At 47.6% G+C, this 20,216-nt stretch overlaps 8 protein-coding genes across 8 annotated transcripts; 7 read left to right on the top strand and 1 right to left on the bottom strand.

Moving 5' to 3' along the window:
- Positions 1 to 176: 176 nt before the first annotated feature.
- AO090001000160 (uncharacterized protein) lies at positions 177 to 659 on the top strand (the record flags this gene model as incomplete). Its single annotated transcript, XM_001818659.3, has 1 exon — positions 177 to 659. One exon carries the CDS (start codon positions 177 to 179, stop codon positions 657 to 659), a length of 483 nt encoding a protein of 160 aa, XP_001818711.3.
- Positions 660 to 1,014: 355 nt separating this feature from the next.
- AO090001000159 (MBL fold metallo-hydrolase) lies at positions 1,015 to 1,872 on the top strand (the record flags this gene model as incomplete). Its single annotated transcript, XM_001818658.1, has 1 exon — positions 1,015 to 1,872. One exon carries the CDS (start codon positions 1,015 to 1,017, stop codon positions 1,870 to 1,872), a length of 858 nt encoding a protein of 285 aa, XP_001818710.1.
- Positions 1,873 to 6,123: 4,251 nt separating this feature from the next.
- On the bottom strand, positions 6,124 to 9,141 carry AO090001000158 (uncharacterized protein; the record flags this gene model as incomplete). Its single annotated transcript, XM_023234407.1, has 7 exons — positions 6,124 to 6,903; positions 6,955 to 7,540; positions 7,597 to 7,695; positions 7,748 to 7,897; positions 7,956 to 8,027; positions 8,101 to 8,188; positions 9,027 to 9,141. The coding sequence occupies 7 exons, from the start codon at positions 9,139 to 9,141 to the stop codon at positions 6,124 to 6,126; spliced, it is 1,890 nt and encodes a 629-aa protein (XP_023089536.1).
- A 657-nt stretch (positions 9,142 to 9,798) lies between these two features.
- Positions 9,799 to 10,440, top strand: AO090001000157 (uncharacterized protein; the record flags this gene model as incomplete). Its single annotated transcript, XM_023234406.1, has 3 exons — positions 9,799 to 9,920; positions 9,981 to 10,048; positions 10,175 to 10,440. The coding sequence occupies 3 exons, from the start codon at positions 9,799 to 9,801 to the stop codon at positions 10,438 to 10,440; spliced, it is 456 nt and encodes a 151-aa protein (XP_023089535.1).
- Positions 10,441 to 10,787: 347 nt separating this feature from the next.
- On the top strand, positions 10,788 to 11,449 carry AO090001000156 (uncharacterized protein; the record flags this gene model as incomplete). Its single annotated transcript, XM_023234405.1, has 3 exons — positions 10,788 to 10,806; positions 10,879 to 11,088; positions 11,325 to 11,449. 3 exons carry the CDS (start codon positions 10,788 to 10,790, stop codon positions 11,447 to 11,449), a joined length of 354 nt encoding a protein of 117 aa, XP_023089534.1.
- Positions 11,450 to 11,925: 476 nt separating this feature from the next.
- AO090001000155 (uncharacterized protein) lies at positions 11,926 to 13,032 on the top strand (the record flags this gene model as incomplete). Its single annotated transcript, XM_023234404.1, has 3 exons — positions 11,926 to 12,448; positions 12,505 to 12,900; positions 13,028 to 13,032. The coding sequence occupies 3 exons, from the start codon at positions 11,926 to 11,928 to the stop codon at positions 13,030 to 13,032; spliced, it is 924 nt and encodes a 307-aa protein (XP_023089533.1).
- A 1,797-nt stretch (positions 13,033 to 14,829) lies between these two features.
- On the top strand, positions 14,830 to 16,471 carry AO090001000154 (putative MFS alpha-glucoside transporter; the record flags this gene model as incomplete). The annotated part of the gene is made up of 2 exons (XM_001818653.1): positions 14,830 to 15,003; positions 15,056 to 16,471. The coding sequence occupies 2 exons, from the start codon at positions 14,830 to 14,832 to the stop codon at positions 16,469 to 16,471; spliced, it is 1,590 nt and encodes a 529-aa protein (XP_001818705.1).
- Positions 16,472 to 16,940: 469 nt separating this feature from the next.
- Positions 16,941 to 19,352, top strand: AO090001000153 (TauD/TfdA family dioxygenase; the record flags this gene model as incomplete). Its single annotated transcript, XM_023234403.1, has 5 exons — positions 16,941 to 17,193; positions 17,288 to 17,777; positions 17,833 to 18,138; positions 18,193 to 18,345; positions 19,280 to 19,352. 5 exons carry the CDS (start codon positions 16,941 to 16,943, stop codon positions 19,350 to 19,352), a joined length of 1,275 nt encoding a protein of 424 aa, XP_023089532.1.
- Positions 19,353 to 20,216: the final 864 nt, after the last annotated feature.

Below are 20,216 nucleotides of genomic sequence, written 5' to 3'. Positions count from 1 at the left end.
TCGAATGCAAGCGGTAAATCGACAAAACCTATTCTATCCTTTAGGGACTGATCTTGTTGCTAATACTGAGGTCATTACAACAGGAATCCTGGTCTATTCCTACATCAGGCTCGCAGCAAAATACTCGTGCTCTATGGCCCATGGCGACCTATCAGAGTATACTTCTCCAGATCATCATGGCATTGTTTCTCGCGAAAGGAAACAGCAGCACCGATATAAGTCTACGGCACCAACTCAGTGCAGACGACTCGTACACCCTGGTGACTCTGGTCCGCACTTGCCGAGCATCAGGCATGTTTCATTATCTGAAGATGATTGAACAGTACAGCCCAGCAACACCATTGGCAATGATTTGGGTCAACGTGGAAGAAATCAAACGGTTCGGATTGGCGCTTTATAAAGTCTGTCGATTGAGTAACTTGGCTGTTACGGCGAAAAAGAGTCGCAACACACGACAGGACCTGCTAGGCCTGGCAGACCTAAACTTTTGTATACCAGACAGCGACCGAATTTGGGGGGCTCCAGCGGTGATGGACGAGCAAGACCGCCAACTACTGATTGCGCTAGTGGAGCGGCGAGACAATTCAGACCAGAAGGTGTGGATCTCAAATGCGACGCGGATACTCTATGATGATCAGGTTGATTTTGAATGGGCCTAGAATGCTCGAGAATATTCATTGGCATAGTAGATTTCAAATCCTCTTGAGCAGTGTCGATTACAATTAAAGGTAAATTAGAAAGCCATCAAATTCACAAATACAAGTGGGATGTCCGAGACGTGGTTAAGAGGGATGCCGGTGGATTCTCGATTCATTGCCATCTCCGTCCTCACTTCGTCGAGGTGGGATGGTCCGTCTTTTGATGTAACCGAGCGGTTACCCGACTTGCGACATAATGGAGCCTAAAGACCACGAACAGACATATAAACCCGTCGCAAACCTACCGTAACCACTTTCTCTACTCCTGTTTCACGCGCTTATTTTATCCTTGACTACCAGCATTCGGTTATTCACCATGGCTCCTCAATCCAAGTCGAGTTTCACCATCACCCATCTCACCACCGCAACCGCGATCCTCAACATTGACGGAATCAACTTTCTGACTGACCCTTACTTTGGCGCTGAGGAAGGTACAGCATACGACGAAACTGCTGAATTAATCAATGCAGACCTCTCTCCTTTGGGCCTCACCTCCCCTCCGCCTCCGCCTCATCTCGTCAACCGAAAGGGCCCATCTGTCCGACTGCACGACCTGCCCCCAATCGACGCAGTGCTCCTCAGCCACGAAGACCATATCGATAACCTCGACCCAGAGGGCCGCAAGCTGCTTGATGGCCGCCGAGTCTTCACCACCATGGACGGGGCAAAGAATCTTTCTCCTCGTCCTGGAGTCATCGGCCTTCGCCCATGGCAAACTGTCACCTCCGTCATTGGCGGCAAGGAGTTTCGTATCACCGGTACGCCCTGCAAGCACTTTCCTGTTGGTGAGGTAACGGGTTTTGTTCTGGAAACGGATTCGTTCGGCAATAATGCTGAATCTGGGAAGCCTAATGCGATCTACTTCTCGGGAGACACCGTCTACATTGACGAGTTACAAGAGATCGGGAAGAGATGGCATATCACGGCGTCCCTGTTCAATCTAGGGAATGCGACATTTACCTTTCCAGTTGGGACCTTCCAGATCACGATGGATGGGAAGCAGGCTGTTCGATTGATGCGGGACATTGGGACTGAGGTCATGATTCCAATTCACTTCGAGTCATGGGACCACTTCCAGGAGGATCGGGAGGGTCTGGAGAAGGTTTTTACTGAGGAGGGTGTTATTGATCAGATTCGCTGGACTGAACCAGGTGTTCCGAAGAGGATCTATTAGCTAACACATGCGTTTACACTCAAACTAGCCGAGGGTCAGGCGGAAATGCTCGGATGACGATGGGTACTTATGGTTGCTATTACTGCTATCAGGCTCTATACTTTGTACGTCAAGGGGAAGACGAACAAATCGGTGGTTATTCTCGGAAATGGAGGCTCTGGTTGATAATAAAACCATATTGTTCTCACTCAACGACTTTAACTTCCAACATATTGGGTTGTATCAGTAGTCATAGCGCCATGGATGAATGTTTTCTTGTTCCTGTCCCATATTCATTCCTTTTAGCAGTCGAACGGGACCTCGTCCAAAGTTCTATTTTTAACAAGGTGCAATCTTACCTCATATTCTCTGTCATCGGCATCAGTGCGGTTTTCAGATATAGGAATGTACCCATAGCTCGAAATGAGAGAACTCGAGGCTAATATATTCGAGCATCCCAATAGCAAATGCTTATGCACTAGCTTCCCTCTTCGACTTCCTCCATCTCAATAGACCAGGAAACCTCGTTCCCACGAAATTCTGGGCTTGTATACCTAGACTTCCCATGGAATGCTTCCTTCAAGCTTCCATTGTTGCTTTTACTTAGTAATCCTTCCAAACAACAAGAAGCGCACCAATGGCGATAATATATGTTGCGATGGCAAGAGCAACAAAGGTGATAATGAACGGTGTCTGTGAAGCAGAGGAATCATCGTTAGGGTCAAAAGAGATGCATTTCAAAGAACGACTAGACGAATTAGCAAAGGCTGACAAGAATCCAAAGACTAGGGATGAGGCACCGTTACAAAGTCCTTTGGAAGATAAAACACGGTGACAACGGAGAAGACAACGATGTATCGGTTTTGTCGACAGCTGTTCTTGGCTAACTTGGTGCCCTTCGAGGCGTCCTTGGCAGATATTGCGTTGAAAAGCTGGAATCGAGATTACTGTCCAGGGCGTTTCGGAGGGCTAGGTGTAGTAGATACTATAGGTAGGAGAAACGTACGCCATCTCGGAGACCTTTCATCTCTTCAATCTTCCGCTCAATCCGATCGAGTAATGGCTGAAAGTACATTTTACTGTTGGCAAGGACATCGTCGCAAAGTGCTTTGAAGGAATCTAACGCCACATTTGATGCATCCGGTGGCCCTGAGAGTTCCATCTGGTTATTCTCGCAGATCCCTGCAATCCCGTCGTGTTCCCTTGATCCGATCAGTACACATATGCAGCGTCTGTACAGCTGTAGTGTACTGGTCGGATTTAAAAAGTTGTGGTCGTCAAACATCAGACTCTGCCGTTTTCACGAGTCATCTGGGCGAGCTACGGTACGGAATTATTAGCCTTGTTTGTTGTATAAACGGGTAGGTATGGCATGCGCTAATAGTACAACTAGTATTCAACATGAAATTCAGCCGATCTAGAGTCAAATCCCATTGCGCTGCAGCCCACTCTAGTGTCGCAGAGATGTAAAGAATTGACACTGCAGCGCCCATCAGTATGCCGCTCCCCAAAGTGTGTTTGCCGATATTGATCGATGTCGGCGGCTCTGCAGCATCGTCTGCATCTCCGGCCGGGCGCATTCTGGATATAATTTATTGGACGATGGGAATAGAGCAAGCGGATTGAAGGGAGTTCTAAGTGAGAACGTGAGTGGCGGCCGTCTGACAGGCTTTTACGACTCCCCATCCGCCAAGAGCAAACATGCCGTAGCCTTATTGGAGAGTGCATTGCAGTCTGTACTACCACAAAAGGCTCAGCTTGATACCGAGAGGGTTTCAGTGGTCGTTGTTTGGGTCGCTGGTGGTGCGGAAGTAAGGCGGGGGTGCCGTCACTTTGTTTGAAGAGGAAGCTACCTTGCCTTGCCCCGGGGACATCTGATGATAATTCTGGAGGAAGGTACTATCAAAACTGCCTTGAAAATACTAGAAATACAATTTCAACTGCATGTGTTCAGCAGGCAACGAGAGTCCGTAGTAGCGAGAGATTGTTAAGAGTGGTACCAAACTGTGTCCTTTTGCCACTATGAGACTAGCCTATATACACAGAAAATAAATAAAATACACAAGTCCACAATCCCTGCTTTAAATGCGAATTAGGAGCTATAGCGCCTATATTTATAGCCGAGACGACGTCCTTGGGATACGTCAAAATTATGTAGACCGCTCAAATTACGGAGTGAAGAAATGACTTTGTCACATGACCCAGATCCGATCCTTATACTCTGTAGCTCGATGGACTCTATTGAATCCTTAAATTGCTCAAAAAGATTGATAATACCATGGGAAGAGATACTCACATTGGCCAGGAACAGATATTGTAGGCGAACTCCGGGGCCAAGTTTCAGAGAATCAAGGCTAAAGTCATTTGTGCCACTAATCGATAGGGAAGTCAGGCTGATAGAAAGCTCAATGATCCTCAATATATGAGTGGCATGGGCATTCTGGTTGGTTTGCGCGTAGATATGCAATCCAAGATGACGAAGAAGCTTGAGGGTTTGTCCAATGGGGATCGGAAGGGTGCTATGACGGCCAGCAAACAGTGGGGCAAAATCATTTGCCATTGGGAGTTGGAGTTCAAGTTCGGTCAAATGCCGGGGAGGCATATAACACAACAATCTCAAGACGGTGTCAATTGATGACTTGAGGATTTCATGGGGTAAGCACATCAATGGTGGACCACAGAAGTTGAGAGATTTGAGATTGGGAAGTCGATTTAAGCAATACGACAACAACGCTGTAAGATCCTCAGCGTATGACATCGCCTCCTCTGTCTTGTATGAAAGCGGGCCATATCCGACGTCAACTTGAAGTACATATTGGGTATATGGACTGTTGCAAATGTTCACAAGCCTTGCTAGAGCTGGCAAAGTTATGTTTTGGCAAAACAGGCCGGCTATCGCCACAACGCGTCGGAAGAGAGCAGGCGAAGCGCTTTGGCAGAAGCTTTTGTTGACCAGACGGAGTTTCTTTAAATCGTCTCGGTTGATAGCGCTTGCTCTTTGGAAACCTCCCCTCGTCGATATATTCGCAGTAGGTTGTGAAGTAATGATCTCGGCATAGAGCGTGATCTGCAGAATAAAGGTTAGTGATGATACAGAATCGGACTGGTATCAATTGTACAAGTTGGATTATCTCGAATGGAAAATGCATATTAAATAACCATGGCAGCTGTCAGCCACGAGTCACAGTGCCTGGGTTAGAATGTAAAGGTAAATAGATACGATCATGTCGACACTATGATCCAGAGCTGGATTAACTAGCATATATTACCTAGTTAAGGACATAGAGATTGCTACCTGTTGTTTGGGTGATCACTCATATTCAGTTGCTATCGGCATCCCTCTTGGCAATTGTCTGAACCGGTATCCCTCCTGGACAATTACTAACTGGCTTGAACCGGCATCCCTCTTCACATTTACTAATTGGTTTGGTTATTGTTTACCCTTATGCGGCCATTGGTCACTCTGGGCAGCTTTAGTGGTTGGCAAATCTGACCCACAGGTATCCCTGGAAGATGATTGTTTACAAAAAAAGGCACCACTTAGAAGAACCACCTGAATCAAAGTCCACATCAAATGAGGAGCATACTCCATACGTCTCCACCGCTCCCAAGGTGTTCATGGTTATGTAGAAGTGTGATTCTCCGCGAGGACTAGTCATCCGCATGCTAAGAATCCTCGAGGGGCGCTTATTATGTTGCACAACATGGCGCTTCACAGGGAGAAATTTCCCATAAGGCCGAAACTTTCACAGGGTATGCAGGAATCGTAAAAGTGTGATTCACCATGGGAAAGCATGGCCCCCTTCCAGGGATTTGCACAGTGAAAATTATTATAATCAAAAAGCCGAAGGGGTATTAGAGTATTTATATAATCCTGATTTTAATAGCAAGAGCTATTATAAGTATAAAGATAGGGTGCAGATCGATGACAGCTATAGAGAAATATAGAGAAGAAATATATAAATTAGAGATAAACTTACCGAACGTTGCTATACTTAAATCTAAGTATATTAAAAAGATCTGTTTTAATAGACATTGAAGTTTATTAAACAAGGCCCTAGACATAGCTTTTAATTTAATTTTATTAATTAAACTAATGTTCTATTTAGTAACTTAGATATAGTATAATACTAGAAATCCAGAATATAAAGATAGTATTTGACAATATCATTTAAATTGTACGTTATAATGAGCGTAGGGACTAAATCAATGGAACTCAAAACGGCAACAAAAAACACGAGATAAGCATTCTTAACACACCGCAGGGGGAGTCTAAGAATTCCCTTCAAGGATACTCTTCGCGCTTTTGATGGCGAAGCACATTGCTGTCAAGGTAGGGTTGGACCCATTGGCACCAGGGATCACATTTAACCCACCCACGTACAGGTTGTGGATACCCCAGATCTTGGAGTTCTCATCGCAGCACGAGGTCTCTTTGGGATCAGGGTCACACTCTTTCTCCTTCTTCTGAGCTCTAGTGGTACCACAGACGTGCAGTGCAAGGCCAGGAGCTAGAAATTGAGGCTCCGACCCTGGGAGGTAGCCACCCAGAGCACCAGCGGCCTCTTCCATATCTTTCATCATCTGGTGCGACCGTTTGCGATCCTCATCGTTCAGCTTGTAGCGGAAGGTGGGCTGGGGCATGCCGTACGCATCCCTGATGTCGGTTTCAAAGGTCACATAGTTCTTCCAGTCCGGCTCAACCGTTCCGAAGAATCGGAGGTCAACAATGGTCCGCTTATCAATGGCTGGGGGTGCTGCGCCATAGGAGAAGGCATCGCGATGGATTTGGGTATGCCACGGATGGTGATAGTCCAAGGGTAGAGTAACCTGAGGGTCCAAATCATCGAACGGGAAGGGAATAGGGTCATTAAACCTTTTCATATGTTCCTGGACCCTTTCCTTCCACCCTTCCTTGAGCTTCTCCCACTTTTTGCGTTTCACCCCATCGCTTTGATAAGGGTTCTTTTTTGGATTAGCCACTGCCTCAATCCATTCTTTTTTCAGAACAATTTGGCAGAAGCACATGCTTTGCTCTGTCAGATAGCGTCCCTAACAGACTGTCAATTGATACACCACAAACAGTCGCGGCATATATCTTACTAGAGCAGGAAGCTTGAGATGCTCCAGAGTATCCGGTGGAGGTGGGATGCCTTTCTCGTCGTCTTCTAATGGTATTTGGGTTCTGGGATCCCTGTTGGGCTTTGTCGGCACGAAGCCCGAATTGAAAAGTAGCTGGGGTGTAAGTATAGGCCCCCCGCAAGCGATAAATACTTTCGCCTTAACTGTAATCAGTTTATCTGTGGCGAGTTTGCGGATTATAGCCTTGGTGACCTGTGGCCCGTTATCTGTTTCCTCGACTTTAAACTTCTCACAGTGGTGCTCGGGCCATAGTGTAAATTTCTTCTTACAGTTCATCGCGTCAAGGATAGTTGACGAGGATGACCAAGTGATGTAGGCCGTATTGCCATTCCTCTTTGCAGCCAAAGGTAGTGGTTCGGCTGATCGCTTCCCGTACTCGTCATTCAGAATCTCCATGACCAATTCTTGCCGGATCGAGTCATTCAGCACAGTCTTGCTGGTTCCGATCAACTTTTCTGCCTCCTTGTACAGGCTATCCCATTCGTCACCACTGAATATATCGCTGCGTTCAACCTTCTCTTTCTGTCGGGGAGTCGCACAAGTCCAGCTTGTCCAGGTCAGGATAACTGAAAATGATAAGAATAGGCTCGGGGCCATGCTTACTGGGTAGACATGCCGCCCACATTACGTGCCACACCATTGGCATCCAGGTTTACGTTTGGATCCTGGCGGGGATTCTGTCCGTTGAAAATTTGGCCGTTCCTTGTTTAGTGTTAGTGGTAGAGGAACCGTTGTAGACTTCACAGAGACGAACGCTTTCCAGGAGATCGGAGCCAGTGTAGGAACGGCGGCTTTGTTGGTCGGTACAGACGTGTAGTGTAGACTTCCCTGAAAGAGGAGAAGATCGAAAGTTAGAGAAATACACTCAAAGGTGCTAATTCTTGAGCTGATTACCTTAATGACACTGGGTACCGGAAAAAAATTAGCATCCACTCAATTCTGTTCCACAGAAGTACACTTACTGCACAAAGGCATCGATATCTTTCTGGTAGTTGATAGCATTCTTCTTATGCTCTCCAGCAATCTTACTTTCCCTTTAGCAGAATTAGCATTTTTTATTCCACCGGTCGCTTGGCTTAATAGACTTCGCTCCCGTGAACGACTTACTGGGTGCCAGTCTCAACCATGAGGACATCCTTGCCGGCGTCAGCTAGAATCTTGGCATAGGTGGCGCCGATGGGGCCGGACCCCACGACTAAGGTACGTTAATCGAGGATTGACACGCGAGTATATGATGGGCACCTTACTCAGAACATCGTACTCCGCACAAGCGGCCATTGTGTCGATGATAGTAGGCTGAGAGTGCCACTGCAAGGGAAAAGACGAGAGTGCTTGATCTGCTCATTCGAAAGGGTCTTGGGCGGATTAATATAGCTGTTATAGGACTGTCCACCAGATGAATGCGGTGGTGAGGGTCTTCGTTGATGTCAAGACTTTTGCAAGTCGTCCAGCTGATCGACAAATGGTTCCACGTAACAAGAGCTTACGACGATAGCGTAGAGCAGAGTAACTCACGATCCATTCCGCTCCCTATCCTTGGCTTAGAAACCTGGTGATTTGACGCGTGCAGTTAAACATGTCCGAGTTGACATTTCGTTACGGGCAGGGTGGAGCTGCAGCCATAACCGTCAACATCTGCGATGTGTCCCAATCCACACTCGAGAATGATACCCAGCTAGTCGAAAGGTATCTTTCAACTGTCGTTTTGCTCTTGTGACGTATTCTAGTCTTGATCATATACCACAAGAATTGTCTCCTTGTGAGAAATTACGGCCAAATAACTTTACGAGTGTTGTTGAAACGCAACACATGGTCCTGTCCCTTAGTCTCCCAACGTACTTCCTAGTTCAATAATCCAGCATAGTTTCCGTCACGCAGGTATTCCCAAGGCCATACAAGAACGTGGAAGGGCCAGATCTGATATCAAAAATCAATCATCCAGAAGCCGCAAAAGCTAAACTCGTCGAATGCCAACGTCGATGACCCAGTTACTACAAATGCTACCTGTAAGACTCAGAGAAGGCCAATGTTACCCTGCATCGTAGAGCCAAGTGTGAGAGTCGGTGAATTAGCCAACCAAAATGAATTTGTGGTATTTGAATCTCTGCACTCGGAAGTAAACGCTTGACGTCCTGATGTCATGGACATGATAGCTCACCATTGGATCGGTCACCAGAGCCTTGATTGTAGAATGTGGGTTCGCTGAAGACAACGTGTTCATTCCTAGGCTTTGTACTCTCTTCTCTTCTCTCTCTCTCTTTTTTTTTTTTTTTTTTTTTTTTTTTTTTTTTTTTTTTTCCTCCGTCCTCCGGTGTTTCATTCAGCTCTCCACTGCAGGGAATATGTAGATCGAATGTCCCTTGCGTCACAGCACCCCAACCATGATAGTGTCACGGTTGCATTAGAACTTCTACATGAAACGAATAACAGAATCCCAACACTGAGCTTAGTGGTAACTACATTCATTCGTACAGTACCTTCATTTCAGTTACTACTATGTTGAGCGCAACCGTGGTAAAAACGGGTATAAGACTTTCTGTTTTCAAGTAAATGTAACATTAACCGGTTTCGTAGAAGGGCTGCACAGCCAATGTTGCTTTCTAGTTGCTTTACGCTGTATGGCTTTCATAATAGAGTATGATAGAGTTTCGAGCACGGATTCTCTCTCGTTCGTCAACCCGGATATATATAATTGACCTGCGCTGAGACCAATCACCGAGTGTAGACTCATCGTAAAACAATCCACGTTTTTGCCTTGACTCGTCTTCAGACTTTATCTCAAATCATTGTCACTCTGAATCCACGATGCCCGTCAGTAGAGCCCCGGAGTTCTCGGAGAAGATAGCCATCCAGGACGGTCGCGAAGACGGCTACTGGGTGAGTTCCTTCAAGTTCGCTGAGACCGATAAGGTCCCGGGGGTGGTTGCGTAAGATTTCTCGCCACAATGCTACTATTGAGCGTTTTTGCTGAAACAAAAGCTATACAGGTCGGGCTTGAACTCTGGAAAGATCGAATTTCTGGACAACCCTAGGAACACAAGCGCAGATCCAAATGGTATGGCACTCTCAGGATGTTTAAAAAAGGTAAATACGCTAACCTTGTCATTGTCAAAGTTTGTGATGAATGTAAGCCATACGTGTATCCTAATGACTGTGAATGGAGGATGCTGACTATCCGCAGCATGGACGGTGTATCAGGTGGCTAAGCTAAATACCCCTGTGGCTGTGGTGCCCATGGATATCACACAGAATGGACTGATGGATATTGTGGTCTGCCATGACTTCGGAGACACCATGATCCAAGCCAATATGCAGGGCGGGCATATCAGCTGGTTTGAAAACCCCGGTCGCGATAAGCTTGAGCAGGACGTCAAGTGGACTCAGCATTATATCGGCCGATGGCCTGCAATGCATCGTCTGCAGGCAGGTTATTTCACGCAGAGGTAATGAAGTAGTTGTCTTTTGTGTTATCAAGGCTTAGCCAGAAGTCCCTTCTAACTATTCTCGAGGACATTCCCCGAGCTTATCGGAGCTCCAGTCGTGCACGGCCGGGAAGACAAGGTCGGTAATTACTTGTGCTGGTTGCAAATACATTGATTTTGTATAGCTTACCAAACTCAATGTTCCTCATAGACTACTCCTGTTCCCATCATCCGATTCCAGGCCCCTGAGAAGCCCCTTGACGCGTAAGTTTGGAAACAGCAGTTGCCTTGACTCTCACAAACCGATAATTCTCTGGTATAGCAAGGAATGGCGACGTGATATCGTGGACGACCAGCATTTTACCATCATCCATGAGATTTCTGCTCGAAGGTTCGTGATTATCCTATTCTCCTCGCGTATAGTATTCCCGTGTACATTTGACTGATCACAACGGAATAATAGGGCCAAAGGACCGGCTGGACTCGACTCTCTGCTGGTCTCTTCGAGAGAGGGTGTTTCTTGGCTTTACTACGATGATGGCCGATGGAAACGAGAACAGATTGGAACAGGAGAGCAGAGGCTTCCAGACCAGCTGGATGACTCCATCAGTCCCGGATCGGGAGATCACTGGGGAACCGGTAGCGCAGACATTGGCAAAATTGGTGGTGACACGTTTGCCTATGTTGCAGCTATGGAGCCCTTCCATTCGACGGCCATAACTGTTTATATCAAGGATAACCATCCGATATACGGACGGACGTGGAGGCGCCATGTGCTCGACAAGTATGGAACACCTACTCAGTTGCGGCATTGGGGGGATGGCCCGGGCCATTACATAACCTGTGCCGATGTTGACGGTGTGTATAAAGTAGTTGAGCAGCGAAGATGGTAGAGCTAATCGCGGTCAGGGGATGGTAACGACGAGATCCTGGTTTCTCTGTTCGGACCGCTGAATCGCGACGATGACGGTAAACCTACTGATGTCAGTAATCCCCTTCCAATGGTGCTTATCCTTTCGTTTACCTTTCTTTGACTTGTGTCATTTTCTCCGTTCCTTCTAATTACTTGTTCTTCGACTCATATTAACCAACCTGCAGCCACCGGAACAATCAGGTCGAAACCCCAACAAGGTAAGTCGTTGCTCTGATCGTTAGTAGTGAACAACAGAATAATAAACTGGAATTTTAGGGTATCTATTGTTACAAGCCCATCGACCTCGAGCATGGCGTGTTTGCCAAGTGGCATATTGCCAAGGAATCGTCGGGAAGGTCGGCGGTTGGGTAAGACAGATCATTGACCACCTTGCGTCGCTTAATTAAGGGGACTGACGATCTTTTACTTGGCAGGGATTTTTGTGGCAATGGTTGCAATGATCTTGTCTCCATCTCCTACAATGTGAAAGATTATTACCGCGAGGCAAACCCACAGGTGGCTTTGTACAAGAATGAAGTCCGCCAGCCACCTCCGCCGAGGGCCCGCATCGTCGGGACATTGTGGGGGAACGAAGGGATGGTATACCTTCCGGATCCGAAAAAAATGAAGAAAGATGACGATCCTGCCGGTCGAGATTTGATCATGGTTGCCAACTACAACATCCGGGTGGAGGTCCATCCCCCCGGGAGCAAATTCCGTCCCGACAACGAGGAAGGCATTAAGGTACTCTACGGCAGAGTTACCGATATTGATGGGGAATGGAAACCCCTAGGAAATAAAAAATTCCCAAAGAGGTACAGTTTGACTACGAAGGATAAGTATCTATCCGTGAGTGAGACTACCGGAGCCGTCATCCTCCGCCTTAAGCATAACGGTGAACTCAAAAGACAGTGGTGTCCCCAGGAAAACGTACCCGTCAAGAACTTATTTGACATGAATGATGTGGGTCTGGGTACGTTGGATCTCAAATTCATCCGGGTCAAGGACACCTGGTGGGGAGCAGACTTTAAAGATGCACACTTTTTCAACATGACTGGGTTTCATTTCCGGTTTCTGGAAAATAAGCAGAATATTGCACATATGCAATTTTGGATAGCAGGTACGCGCAGCCAGGCTTCAGCACGACCGCATGCACTCATTGACTGATACAACCAGGCCCAAATGTGGATTGCCGTCTGCATGACCATAGCGACAACTCCTTCAAAGAGCTGCACACATGCTTGTCTCAAGGAAGCTCTGAGCACAACGAAACTTGTCAGGGTGGCATGTGGGCCCCGAAAGAGATATATTATAATGAACCACTCGATGAGATCAAAAGACTCCGAGATAAGTGCAGCCGGGATCGTCATAAAGGTTGCCAAGGAGCCTGTTTGGAGGAATACCTGGAGCACTGTCCACTGCAACCTCTTCAGGAACACGGTCGTATCTGGCATGCTGATCACTATGGACAAACAGTCTACCGGAAGAACAAGACCGTGTCCTATCCTGGTCACACTTGGATTGCTGGTCCTGGTCCCTACGTGGATGTGTGGATGGCATTGGAGTTTGATGGTAAACTTCAGTTGTGAGCTGCCCGAGCGGATCTACTATGGTAGGTCACGGCTCTTGCTCTCTACCCCCGGACTTGGTACTCCCCGACCCCTAATGTACGTCGTTTACTGTCAATTCGAGTATTTAGTCTGATGTGGTTCCTTTCTAATTGGGACTTTGTGTGTCTCCACCTTGCTGTGTTCAACGTAATGGAATTCAATAAGTTCATGAAGTTGCATTCATGGTGGTCAACCAAGGAATGTATGCAGATACATACTGGAGAGAGGAAATCAGAACGACCTTCGTTTAAACCAAATGGGAAGAATGGCTGTGATACTGAATTTAGGACGCCTAGTTTAATGACGATCTTACCCACCCGGCTATGTGCTGCAAGCTTCAGTAATTCTAGGAAAATCCTCTTTCAGCTCAGCGACATATCCAGTGAAGTGGGTCATGTCGTCCTTGCCATAATTCTTTAAATGCCATACATACCCTTTCCGGAAATGAACCTCACTGCTGAACTTTGTTTCTTTCTTTGTTTTGCTTTTTTTTTTTTTTTTTTCTCTTTTCGATGCGAGGAGACAGTGTGGAGTTGCAAAACGTAGAAGGCCGTAGTCCACTTAAACTTTCTGCCATATCCCAAGGTCAAGTCAAATAAAACTCCTTAAGGTTGGCTCCGAAGTGTCAGAGACGGTAGTAAGATGTCAAGACCAATTTGACGTTGTTTACCACCAGCAGACTGACTACCTATCCAGATCGGCTTGGCAGACCCCAACAAAACCCGACTAGGATCAAATCCATCGATCAGTCAACAATTGATATGCAGAATCGATTCCGGACTGTTGATAATATAGATGAAAACAATAATTCTAAAACTAGAAAAATTCCAAACCGGCAGCCCCGAATCCAGGGAGGTCCCGCTAGCCATAGTTTAGAATACTGACATTACTTACGTGCGTGCATGTGGGTCATTCTGCGGCTGAGCTGATCGATTCATTCATAGCGGTCTTACGTTGCTGAATGGCACACAGTGCCGGTTCTCGGCAGAGGCCCAAAGTTAATGCAAAGCAGCCAATCGGAGGCTGGTATCGCTGCAGCGGGCAAGTTTGTCAGGAGTACATCCACCTACTCCGTATACCCTAGTAACTGGGGAATCAGAGTTAGAGTGGTACGGTTAAACCGCTATCCCCGACCCGAACACGCCCCAAACCCGCGATTCTGCAGGGGGAGTAGAATTGGTAGAAATATGGAGCTTTAAAAATTGGTCTAGGTAAGGTTTTATACTAGACTGGAATAGGCTAGTCGGTATACTAGGTAGGTAAGGTGCAGCTGACTAAGCAGTGCTAACCTATTAGGACTAGGGTTGCGAAACCCCGGGTCGGGTCGACCTCAATCTGCACGGGTTCGGGGCGGGTGCTAAAACCCGACCCGTTAACAACTATAATATAATATTAAATTAAGATTTTTAGTTTTCTACTTTAGAAGAATTTATATAATGATAGTGAAGGAACTAAGCGTTTGGAACGAACTGCCCTTAATGGTAGTATAAAGCTTCTTTCAATCGTTCTTGTCCACTTGCTGTTAAACTATGCATATTAAGGTACAACAAGGGATTACGACGGTTTATATATATCTGACCCGATCAAAGACATACAACCATATACATTCTATCACAACACAAGGAAAAGACCCATGGAAGTCCGCTAGCATACTTCATGGACTATCTGATATAAATCACCATGTCTACTCCGTAAACGCAGAGAAACCTTGGCATGAGGACCCGCGGGGAAAATAAATTATGTTATGAATTCGATTGCTATGAGCTGATAGGGTGATTAATCGCGGCCCAACCATTGGATTCCCGAGCGATGCCAAGCCCATGGTCGGTATATAATTTCTCAGGATGGCAAAATGAAGCCCTAACGTTCTACCCCTCGTCGACTGAAAATTATGACCAGTAAAGCTGCAGACAAGCAGACCACTCTGGTCCAAACTGTCCCGGCGTCGGCAATCGAGGATGCAGAGCTTTCATTTCTGTTTTCGAAGGATGAGCATAACCAGGACTTTTGGACCGCCATGCGGCTGCACTGGCCCGCGGTGGGGTGGGGTTTATTCATGAATCTGGTGAGAACGTTCCAACAACAGTACCTCCAAAACAATTTGCTCAAGACTATAGGCAACTATTCTTAAGGGGATCGATGGGGGTGTGGTGAAAGGTCTCGTCGGCCTGGATGCATTCAAAGAGACGTATGGCTACAATCACAACGGAACGTACATGATCGCCGCGCGGTGGCTTTCGGCCTTCAACTATGCCAATCTCCTGGGTGCTATCGTGGGTGCCCTCTGCTCTGGAGCCGCCTACAACCGCTTCGGGCCCCGTATCATGATCGCGATGTGTTCGTGCTTGTCCATCGCCTTCATCTTCATCCAGTTTTTCAGCCACACGCCCGCCCAGCTTTTTGTCGGTCAACTCGTCAACGGCGCAGTGATCGCATTCTATCCAATTTGCGCTTCGGCGTACGTCGGCGAAGTGACCCCACTCGTCCTGCGCGGGTTTGCCGCTACCATGACGAACCTGGCGTTTTCCATCGGCTCCCTGATCGCTTCGGGTATCTTGAAGGGGACTCAGTCTATGGAGAGCGAGCTGTCCTACAAAATCCCCATCGCCACTCAGTGGGCATTACCGTGCATCATGCTCTTCCTAGTATCTTTCTGCCCGGACCCACCATATTGGCTATGTCGTAAGGGCCGATACGACGCAGCACGCGCATCCCTACGTCGCCTGGCCACACCCAGCATAGACGTATCGCGAAAGCTAGCACATATTCGAGAGACACTCCGTCTAGAAGAGGAGTTCCAAGGCGACCGGCCCCACTACAGGGAATGCTTCCGCGGGCCCAACTTCCGCCGACTGATGATTTGCGTAATGGCATACAGTATGCAGGCGTTCACCGGCAATGTGTTTTTCATCAACTACGCCGTCCACTTCATGGAACTGGCTGGCCTCGACTCATCCGATGCCTTCTCAATGAACCTCGGTCTGACTGCCATCGGGCTCCTGGGAACTTGCATCTCTTGGTTCTTGCTATCATATGTCGGTCGGCGAACTATGTACCTTTTCGGCTGTTCTTCGCTAGCACTTCTGTTGTTTATAATCGGTGCCGTTGACCTCGCCCCGCGTCAAACGAACACAGTATGGGCGCAATGCGGTCTCATGTTGGTCTGCACATTTGTATATGACCTCAGTCTCGGGCCGTTCTGCTACGTGCTTCTGGCCGAAGTATCCTCCGCTGCTCTGCGAGGGTTCACGATCGCCTTGGCGACGGTAGCCTGCTTCGTGTGGTCGGTGGTCTTCGCGGTCGCTATCCCGTACGCTATGAATGAAGACGAAGCCGACTGGAAGGGGAAGATCGGCTTCCTCTTCTCTGGACTTAGTGTTCTGTGTGTTATATATGTTTACTGGTGTATGCCAGAAACCAAGGGCAGGACCTTTGAGGAGTTGGACATCCTTTTCGAAAGGAAGGTCCCTAGTCGGAAGTTCAAGTATTATAAGATTGACATTGATATTGACGGGCGGAGGCTTGAGGAATAGTCAAGTTTATGCATAATGACTTGGGAAATGAAGTTACGAGTGTTTATTTCCCGAATATCCGAGACATTCTTAGAGAACTGGGCTTATAGTATGTGATGATATTGTTGCTTAGAAATCCAGGCAACGTAACTAGGGTTAGTGACAGGGAGTGCTCTGGCCATCATGAATGGTTAGGTTTCGATCGAAAACTTGCCCGACCCAATCTTCTTCTCGATGGGGTAAATGCATGCGATCACATCATTTTACTGGTTTCAGAAGTGTCCTACGAAGACTGTGATTGTTTGGGTGCCGCCATAGCAATCTTCGGGCCATATGGCGCAATGATTTGCTGCGCCGTCATTTGATGATGTGATTGTATGCTGCGGGGTATGCAACGTCTTAGATTCGTAGATAAAACACAGTAGAACTACCTCTGTTTGAGTGTTTACTATAGCAAATCTACCGTGAATAAGATCTCCTACACGTAATCATGTCGGTCGCCGTGCAGACTCTCGTTCAGCCTGATATCCAATATCACCCAGACTACGAAAAGTATACGGCGCGAAAGGCGCGCAGACAGGCTACCGAGCAGCTTTCCAAGACCCTACCTGATGGGTTTCCGCAGAAATTAGACTCACCCCTGGTTTGGGAGGGAAAGGACGTCGAGAAGCGGGATGACTGGATCTACAGGTTGAATGATGCGCACAGGGAGGAAATTGATGCGGCGCTGAAGAGCTTTCAGGGTATACCTTACCGTTCCCATCTCATCCAGTAATGCGCTTCATCGAGATCATATACAGGGAGCGCATGGGCAGGAACTATGCTGATTCCCTATAGCCCAGAATTTGAGCCTGGGAAATATTAACCAGGACACATTCCCTTTGCCCACCCTTCGTCCAACCCTGCGATCACTCTCGAATGAAATTCATAACGGCCGGGGATTCTTCGTCCTCCGCGGACTCGATATCGATCGCTACACCCGTGAAGAAAATATCATCATCTATGCAGGTGTCTCATCACACATCGGGAATATCCGCGGCCGCCAGGAAGACAGACGGTATACGCCAGGCGGTGGCTCGGTGGTCCTGTCGCATATCAAGGATTTGACGCGCACGAGTGCAGCTAATGCGATCGGCGCACCGTCCAACACGGCAGATAAACAAGTGTTCCACACAGATTCCGGCGATATCATTTCCCTCCTCTGTCTCCACCCCGCAGCCGAAGGAGGCGAAAGCCAAATTTCGAGCAGTTGGTTGGTGTATAACATTCTCGCCAAAGAGAGGCCGGATTTGATCCGTACGTTGTCGGAGCCATGGCCGGTCGATGGGTAAGTCATCGTAGGTTCGTAGGAAATTGTCGGTCGCTAATCCGGGAATCATCAGATTCAATGACCCCGAAAAGCCCTATACCACTCGCCCCCTTCTTTACCACCAGAAGGCAACCGACACCACCCCCGAACGCGTTCTGATCCAATACGCTCGTCGATATTTCACCGGATTCCTTGCTCAACCACGGTCGACCAATATTCCCCCGATCTCTGAGGCCCAGGCCGAGGCGCTTGACGCGCTTCACTTTCTAGCCGAGGAACACAGCGCCGCATTGGATTTCCAAAAGGGCGACGTCCAGTATATTAACAACCTGAGTATTTTCCACGCGCGGAAGGGATTCCGGGACGAGCCTGACAAGGAGTAAGTGCTTCATTATCTCTTTTTTATAGTTTTATCGTGCTGACAGAAACGCAGACGCCATCTTCTGCGACTTTGGCTGCGCGATCCCGAGAACGCGTGGGCGACACCGGAGCCTCTGCGAGAACGCTGGGAAAACGTATATGGGAACGTCAAGGTGGAGGAACAGATTTTCCCTCTGGAGCCTAAATTGCGAAAGACCGTGGGTAGGTAAGCAGACGATGACGTGGTTTCGGAGACATTTGAGAAATCTCTTTGTTTTTTCCTTTTTCATTCGGCTTTGTGAGTCAACAATTTTGCGGTGGATTGGATTATTAACCATCCGTCTCCGAATTGGAGATGTGGGGAAGTTTTCTCCCCGAATGAGTTTTTCGTATCCTTGTCCGTATCTTGAGCCGCTGTAGCAGAGAAGAGTATTCTATACCACCTACAATAGCAATATACTAAGTTATGAGCAGGAGACAATGCTGTTGATCTATATAGCAGATGTGAGAAGTAGTATAAATCACGACGAACATAGCGAAAACAATGTAGTGGCTCACAAATTCAAATCCGGACGATATACTCCGGACGATAGGGCATACTCCGAACTAAGCGTGCGTCCAAGCTTCTCCAATTTCGCACCAAATTGGGTCATTTTCTCGGAAGGCGCAAAATCTAGGCCAGAAATGTAGATCATTATAAATTCAACAGCCCCCAGGCCAGAGTATGACACATTCAGCCCTGGTAGAAACACGATTTCCTACACCTGTAGCCATGGGACTGTCACGCCCCAGTCCTCATTCGAGCTCCGGCGAAACCATCTGTTCTACAGATGTCGACGTCGAACGCAAAGATGCCCTCCCAACACAGGAAATCGAATATCTTTATCTCGAGCTCGAAACGCCGCTACCGACGCCGCAGATCACATTGCCGCCCGGCCCTAACCAGTCCCCCGCGCCAGAATGTCCCGATATGAAGCAATACATTTCCCCGTTTCTCTGGCCCAAATGGAGAAAAACGATGATGACCTGGATTTCGTGCGGTGTGACTGCCCTCGCTGGTTATTCGGCAGGTGAAGTTAGTCCGGCCTCGACGGAGCTAACAGCGAAATGGGGCATAAGTGGTGTGGTATACAATTTGAGTATCACCATCTTTTGTATAGGGTTTGCCTTGGCACCCATGGTTTTGGCTCCGTTTTCGGAGCTCAATGGAAGACGGCCGATTTTCGTTGTTAGTGGTGTCGTTTTCACAGGTATGTAATCTCGAATGAACTATGTCGGACTGATTCTAACCTACCTTATGTAGCATGTATTCTCGCTTGTGGTGGAACGCATCTGTTTGCGGGACTGCTCGTAGCGAGATTCTTCCAAGGCGTTGGCGCGTGTATGTTGCTCCTTATATACTGTTAATTTTCATTATTTTGCTAATAAATGCAGCGACATTCTCAACCATGGTTGGTGGTGTCATCAGTGACATTTACCATGCGGAGGATCGCAACACTCCCATGGCTCTTTTCTCGGGTGCTGCACTGTTCGGTACTGGTCTTGCGCCATTATTGTGCAGCGTAATCGTCTATCATACTACATGGCGCTGGATCTACTACTCGCATGCGATCGTGTCGGCTGTCTTCGTTGTTATCATCTTCTTTTTCTTCAAAGAAACCCGTGGCAGCGTCATTCTTAGTCGCAAAGCGCAAGCACTGAACAAATACTACGAGGCGCTTGAAGATGCAGGTCATTTCGGCGTAATTATGGCGGATGAGTCTGGAGAGAAGCAGCTTACAAAACGAATCCGTTGGAAGGTCAAGAGCGATGAGCAACGAGCGTCTCTTGGACAAATGATCTCCATCTCCCTCTATCGGCCTTTTCGTATGTTCTGCCCTGGAAACCATCCACGAATACTTAAAGCTGACTATTGCCAGACATGCTTTTCACTGAACCGGTGGTTTTCTTCTTCTCCCTTTGGGCGGCTTTCAGCTGGGCCGTGCTGTATCTCCAGTTCGGCTCCGTCCCGTTAATCTTCCAGACGAACCATGGTTTCAACGTTGAACAATCAGGCGCTGTTTTCACATGTAGGTTACTCTTGCCTCATGCTGTTCA

Source organism: Aspergillus oryzae, chromosome 2 (genome assembly GCF_000184455.2).
Source record: "Aspergillus oryzae RIB40 DNA, chromosome 2".
NCBI classification, from domain to species: domain Eukaryota; kingdom Fungi; phylum Ascomycota; class Eurotiomycetes; order Eurotiales; family Aspergillaceae; genus Aspergillus; species Aspergillus oryzae.
This window is presented reverse-complemented; position numbering and strand designations above follow the sequence as displayed.